The following is a 7,060-nucleotide window of genomic DNA, read 5'->3' on the forward strand; positions in this document are numbered from 1 at the left end:
GTACAGTTCTCAGCTTTCTTCCATTTTTTTTCAGGACCAGTGCAAGATTTACTTAAACTCTTGTCTATCTTACGCTAAAATACTGCAGAGGACAAGCCTCTTTAATTTCAATGGGACACATCATATAGCTATTTTAGAAAAGCTATCCTACTTACATATTAAAAAAAAATAGGATGCTCAAATGCTGCTTGACCAAACAATAAAAAACATAAACAATTTCCCTTAGAGTTTAAGCAACCTTTGCACTTCTGGAGTCTTCAGTTTTTAGTAATGATAGTTCTTTTTCCTGTCTTACTCTTTTTGAGTAAAAGAACCACCACTCCCTAGAGAAACTGAAAATGGTTAGTGATTATTTTTTTTAAAAGGTGAAGTGAAAAAATATAAGCTTTTTGGACTGAGTAGAGAATGGCATTAACAATGGGAGCTCTTGATAAAGAACCTCTGTTTGCTCTCATGTCTCTTTTTTATTCTACTTTTCCTTAGAAAGCAAGGTTAGCAGGACCTGTAGCTTAAGGTTACTGACAAATGAGCAAAAATTCCCTTTGGAGAACTTAAGAGCCGTCATACTGATTCAAGGTTCTGTCTGCACTAGTTTTCATTAGCAGATACCTACAGAAAAGCAAGAAGAGGACAACCCGGTACAAGAATTCCCTAATGCTCTCCCTGACTCCAGACATTTTCAGTTCAGGGCATTTTCTTAATTTAGGATTTAGTACATCTCGCAATCACCAACGCATGTCTCTTTTAAGTACTTCCCTACTCTACCCTTAGACGCATCTGTACTTACATCAACAGTATCCTTTAGCAAACACTACCACAGGTTTTAGTGTGCCTGTGTAAAACCGTCTCCTTTGAACCACTCTCCTAGAACTGCCACTACTGCCTCTAGCAGATCCCACAGGGACTGCACGTGAAAAGCTTTCTCAACTAACAGCAAAAAAGGGAGGTTTTGCTGTTCAAGCGTGTTTATGAAGTAACTGCTTGCAGGTAGTGTTGAGCTGGGCTCCAGCTGGGTGAGTACGGCCAGCTGAAGACCCCTGCTTATTGAGGCCTGTCACTCCTGCAGCTGTTGAAATGGAGAATTTAAGACCTTTTTTACAGCATTTAAATATTAAAAAAAATAAATGAATAACAGTTAAGTGCTTTTCTAGTAACTTCCTGTCAGCGTAAGAGCAGAGCAGTTTACGGTGGTACTACAGCTTGTGACTGATGGCGTACATGACCCTCTACCACTACCAAGTTAAAGTTTAACTACATTAATGTCGCTTCTCTCATTTTAATGGGAAAAAAAAAAAAAAAGTGAAATGGGGTTAAAAGAACGCCCCGCCTCTGCCCCCTGCACGCACCTCACGGCCCCGCTCTTGCTGTGGAGATGAAAACTGCCTCATACTCGACGCCTGATTGGCTAACTGCGGTCACCTGACCCAGCCAGCCGAGGCGCTAAGCTGGGTGAGGGGCAGGAGCCGTGACCCCGAGCCCGCCCCCGCCGCCACTGGGGGCCCCGGGCTGTTGGGCTGGGGACAGGCCCAGGCCTCGCTCCTTCTCCACAGCTTCACAGTGTTGGCATTGTCCCGTGTCCCAGCAGGACACTACGGACATGTGCAGGAGCCCTGGGGCTCCTTCAGAGGGTAGAGAAGACCCACTCTGTGAAAATCGTACTTGTTCAAACATGGGTCTGCTCACTTCAGCAGAGAACAAAGTGCAAGTGTAATCTATTAGACTTAAAAATCCACCAGCCAAAGTTACTCACAGCCAAAATTATTCACACAAGCCCATTCTTTTAGTCAGTTTTATTTCAGTGTTGAAGCTTTCTCAAAAAACAGAAGGGATGTTATCCCTCATTTTCACAATAGGAAATAAAAACTGTCTGGACTATTTAAGATGGTTTTACAGCAAAATAAAGATGAGACATTGCATCCAGTAGCAAAGCACCTCTCGAATTTACCATAAAAAACAGGTTATGGCAGCGCAGACCTTCCCTTATTCACTGTGCCTATTTCACATTTGAATAGCAATGGCAGGTAACGCACATTTCCTGTCCTGTGATTTAAAACAAAACATTTTTTAAATTATTTTTGGTTTAGTGAACTCAAGTCTAGTGTTCTTTGACATTAAAGGAAAAGCACTTAAAAGCTTTTCAGGGGTTAGGCACACAGTCTCAGAATACTGTATATACTGAAAAGAGATTAAATGCAGTGGAAAAAAACAGCGTAATAATCAAAAACAGGCAGTTTGACATGTGAATCACCATGCACAGTCCTCGCACCTGAAGGATGCTCTGCATTGTCCTTTGAAAAAAAAAAAAAGGGGGGGGGAGGGGGTGAGCTGATCCAGATTGTCTGCTTCTTCTAAAAGATGAGAATCAGCTTTCACAAGACATAGTTAGGAGCAAACCTGCAGAGAATCTGGTGAATTCCTTTCTACGGAGGCAGCAAAGCTGTCTAGTTTTTTAGAAAGATAATAGATGCTATTAGTATTCCTTGTACAAGGTCACATGCTTTAAGATTTCATCCGGCAATTTATTTCCAGGAAGTCAGCACCACCTGGTGGTGTAACTGTTTATTATTATTTTTTAAAATTATTTTACTTCCTTAGGTGTCCTTCAAACAGAAGCTTTTAATCTGATCCACTGAAGACATTTTAGACCCTTTAGATAATAAAAAAAATGTTATATTTAAATTTGCAAATGAAGTAATGTAATTATCTCCTGCCACCCTACAAAAAGCTAGTATTTAGCTAGCAGCTCCACTAATTTATTTTAGTTCATACAGCACCCAACACACTTATCAGCTTTAAAAGCTGACTACCAGCATTCCTGAGAGACTTTCAACTCCTATAACTCTCTTCTCAAATCCCCCCCAGACCCAACTAGTTCTTTTTTTCCTGGCATGCAGGCATTGGTCTGGCTCACCATCCTCAAGTCAAAATAGAGGATAACATTTCCCACAACCCCCTTCAATTTACAATTTGAATTAGCTAATTTCTTAGTCACTTTCATGGGGGTTACAGTTTTCTAGGGACTTTTGTGAACCAATGACAAGTATCCACTTAGTTACATTTCTCTTGCTTTAAATATCAATGATCACAAAGACTTCTGGCTTTTCTTCTTCACAGATTTGCATTGCTGAGTAAGTTATGGCTTTGACCTCTGTGCCCTAGAGTGAGAAAGACACAACAGCATTAATTTTCTAAGCAAAATAAGACTAAGCAAGAAGTTGTGATAACAATGTGAGAACCAAACCCATGTAAACATTCTGAATATTGACAGTTTCACTGTTCTATTATACCATCACAAAAAAGCCAACTGTTGAGTTTGCCAGGGTGAAGGAAGCATCAGCTCAACAGTTCAGAACTGTATTCACACACACACACAAAAAGAAGGATGTAAGATCTTAAGTTATTAGTGCCTATGATACCATTCAAATATGTTTATACTTGGATCTCTTGCCATCTTAGAGGTCTGATTTAGAAGACACCACCCCCTTCTCATCTTACCCCTAAAACATAAAGATGTACAGGTGAATCACTGCATACCTGAGGGTGTTTTGGTAAAGAGAACTCTTCTCCCCACCTTTAAAAGCAAAAAGAGGTGATTGTATTGGTAATATATAATCAAATGTTAAAACTAGTTTCACTGACAAGCATAGGACAGTGAGACTTTGATTTAAAGCCTCAAATAATGGTAAAGGAGTCCACAATCCACTTTTTAGAAAGCATCAGTGACCTCCCAGTACATCACGGTACTTCAGAGCCATGACTGAGGGCAGTATGTGTCTTCAGTGGAAGATATTAATTACTCAGTTAATCATTTAAAGCTCACCCAATTGATCTTATTTTGAATTGCATTCGGTCAATGTAAAGCACTTTCACCTCCTGCAGAGAAAGCAAGAGAAAAAAAAAATGTTAGTAACAAATTTGTCTGCATTATTCTCTGTGTTACACCTAAGTGATCTGTTGTGTCCCTTTTTCTTCTCTAAGGGGACATTGCATTCAGAGCTGGTACTATCAGAGAATTGACTTATCCCACAAAATGGAAATAGAACAAAACAGAACACTTACCCTGGGTATAAAGAACTCATTAGCACTGAATTTATACAGCCACTCATCCAAGAAGTGAAAGAGAAGAGACAACATGTCATGCCCTGAATGATTGAAGCAGAAAAGGAAGTGAGTCAGTTGATTGTCCCAGTAAGAACACACAAACTTTGTGTGAGTACAGCTGATGTACAGCTTCAGCACAACTAGAAGATTCAGATTAGTTATGCTTAATTGAATTTTCATCAACTATTACAAAACTACATCTAAAAACTCTGAAGATTTTGGTACACTCCCACCTACAGGGTTCATAAAGTTCCAATATAAAAAGTCTTACCTTCTGCTTCTACCTCTACAGTATCCAGAGGTTCCACAGTCTCTGTATCAGTCATGTAGCCAAACATGGCCATAACGCACTGCTCAAATGCTTCTTCCAAAGTGTCTCCCCATGCATGTAGCCTGAAGAGACACAGGATAATTTACCACACCATAGCCACACACAAAAAAAAAAAAAATAGAAAAAAAAGTAGTATGCAGGTGAGAAATGTGAGCATAAGAACAAATACAAAGAAAGTGACTGCACAGAAATGCTTGTCTATACCTATGCATTTGAGTAGATTCCATAGATTTTTCTTCTTACAGTATGTGAGAAGAATTTCTTGGGAGAAAATGGAAAACTTTTTTTTTTTTAAACCAGACAACAGGAATTGTCCTTTTGTAATATAGCTAATTAATATCTATGAAAGTAGACTACTAAGAAAAAGTTGTTGTAAGGGCAAGCATTTAAAGGAAGATTTCAAAAGATGCTTCCAAAGAACAGAAGCTTAATCAGAAGCACCACAGCAATAGTACTTTGGAAAATAAATCAAGTATATGGTTCTATTCCCACTGAAGAGCAGAAATGAAATAGACAATCCAAAAAACTCAGTACATGACATTTCCTAGTTCCATAAGGTGTACATCTGTAACCAGTTTTCAGCAGTCACCCCAGACTTGTAGGAGTGTAAGAAATAATCCATTTGTCATACAGATAAATCCCACCTGCCCATACTTACTGCACATCTGCTGTGTGATCCAAATCTGAGGAGGAAGGAAAAAGAAAAGGCATGACATCACCACATATACTTTAAAATGAGGATTAAAAAAAAATATTGTTGTTATAACAGTAACTTTCTGCATTCATCCTGAGACATTAAACAATGATAATCTATTTTCTAGTGTATTAGGTAAAATAGCATAGGTAAAGCCTTCTGCTCATTAGAAAAAAAATAGTGTTTAATACAAATTATGTCAGTGACCTACATGTACCCTATGTTCAAGGTATGGCTGTAATGCAACAGGCTTCTCCAATTTACGAGCAACAACAACAACAGCAAAAAAAAAATAACCAGCAATAAAGAGTTTTTGCTGAAGTCTGCAGGACTTAAAATTATTCATGCAGAGGGTGAGATCTGCAAACGTTCACAGTTCAGTGAAAAAGTGTACCTGTCCACACCCAAAAACACCCATTATGCAAAAAGGAGGATTTTTAAAAGTATGTAATACAAAATATAAAGCAATCTTCACTAACAGCATAACCTTAACATCCTAAGCATGTATCAAGTTTTACATTAACATCATTTATATTCCCTTAGAGGAACGAGAGAAATGGAAAATAGCGCCAGGTTGGTAGAAACAGGGCTATCTTGGGATGTAAATATGCCACACTGTGATCACTCCAACTGAATGATTGTTCTGATGCTGTTTAGATCATTCACACACTATTAATGGTTTCTCAACAACTGTCTCTAAAGCAAACAAATTCCAGTGAACGTAAAAGAATAAAATCTCTTCCAGTTATAGAAGCAACGTAACTACTGTAACATGTCACCATATTTCTGCACTGCTATCAAATAAAGATCTGAACACGTTCCTAAAAATACATCTTCTATCAGAGCAATATAAACTGTCCCTCCAAACAGACACTGCTCAAATAGAAAGCAGACACCCTATGGTCTCCTGTGGGTGCCTTACGATGGCCCTTGGGCTGACGCCCTCTGGCTTGAAATTTCTTAGAAGTCATTCCAGGGGTGGGGAAAACAAGAGATAATGATCCTGTAGTAGTGCATGTAGGAGGAAGAAAATATATATATATACAAAAAACACACAGAAGACCAACAGTATTGATTATCTCTTCTAATATAAGGGAAGTAGGCAATGTACCGTCCAGCTAAGAAATAGCTAAGGGTAAAATTTTCAATGTCTCATAACTAATTTATTCATACCATTTCCTTAGCACCCATAACAAAAGAAGGCAGCTACCTTCCATAAAGAGAAATTTATATCTCATCTCTATTTTCAACTACAGATGTATCCCACAGCCTAAACACATGAAACTGCCATATTACAAAACCCCACAAGCACCTAAACAGCATATCCTGCTTTCCTCCTTCCTCCCCCACCCCGACTGCACCGTCACACTCGGATAGCATTAAAAGCACTCACATTCATACTTCTTATTGAGCGGGGGGTATTTGGCTTTGATCGCCCTCTGCTCCTCCGTCAGGTTGTAGTCCCTCTCGTCGCCTGCCATAGCTGCTGGGCTGAGCGCCGCTCGCTCACTTCCTGGTCGCACGGAACATGGCCACTGCCGCCTGCCTTCAGCCTCGTGCCTCCCGTGATGCTGCCCTTCGGTCGGTTTTACCTGGCAGCGGCTTGGTAACTGCTGTGCGCAGGCTGGTGTATTTAAAACAAACGCGTTACGCTGCTCGGAACTGGGGAAGGTTCAGTCCTGCCCTGGTTTACCAGCTGAGAGGAGCCGCACGCAGGCAGCGAGGCGAGGGGCTGCAGTCCTTACGGCAAGCACTCCCTGCAGCCTGGGCAGGGAGGAACCTCACTTCTGCTGGCATACAGCACCAGGCATTTCATTCATCCTCAAAATACTGCGACAATGAAAAATGAAAACAAATTAAACTGTAATGCTTCAGGTAACCTTGGCTTCTAAGTTTTATAGCTGAGGGTACTGAGCCCAGTTACACAGCCAGCC

The 7,060-nt window shown here is 40.1% G+C and overlaps 1 protein-coding gene across 2 annotated transcripts; it reads right to left on the reverse strand.

The window, feature by feature from the left end:
* Nucleotides 1-2,756: 2,756 nt before the first annotated feature.
* ZBTB8OS (zinc finger and BTB domain containing 8 opposite strand) lies at nt 2,757-6,745 on the reverse strand. Of its 2 annotated transcripts, XM_035312898.1 has the most exons (7): nt 6,520-6,728; nt 5,091-5,115; nt 4,373-4,494; nt 4,060-4,142; nt 3,821-3,873; nt 3,535-3,571; nt 2,757-3,155 (listed from the first exon to the last, which is right to left on the reverse strand). In XM_035312898.1, the coding sequence occupies exons 1-7, from the start codon at nt 6,605-6,607 to the stop codon at nt 3,069-3,071; spliced, it is 495 nt and encodes a 164-aa protein (XP_035168789.1). In that variant the 5' UTR covers nt 6,608-6,728; the 3' UTR covers nt 2,757-3,068. The 2 variants fall into 2 exon arrangements, with proteins under 2 accessions (XP_035168789.1, XP_035168790.1); XM_035312899.1 differs by lacking the exon at nt 3,821-3,873 and having other exon boundaries at nt 6,520-6,745.
* Nucleotides 6,746-7,060: the final 315 nt, after the last annotated feature.

This window comes from Oxyura jamaicensis (assembly GCF_011077185.1).
Source record: "Oxyura jamaicensis isolate SHBP4307 breed ruddy duck chromosome 23 unlocalized genomic scaffold, BPBGC_Ojam_1.0 oxy23_random_OJ72479, whole genome shotgun sequence".
Lineage (NCBI taxonomy): Eukaryota > Metazoa > Chordata > Aves > Anseriformes > Anatidae > Oxyura > Oxyura jamaicensis.

Coding starts and splice junctions, on each gene's coding strand:
- ZBTB8OS (XM_035312898.1), bottom strand. CDS start 6,607: ATGGCAGGCGACGAGAGGGACTACAACCTGACGGAGGAGCAGAGGGCG. Junction 4,143..4,372: donor TGTAGAGGTAGAAGCAGAAG/GTAAGACTTTTT, acceptor TCAATCATTCAG/GGCATGACATGTTGTCTCTT. Junction 3,874..4,059: donor ATGAGTTCTTTATACCCAGG/GTAAGTGTTCTG, acceptor CTTTCTCTGCAG/GAGGTGAAAGTGCTTTACAT.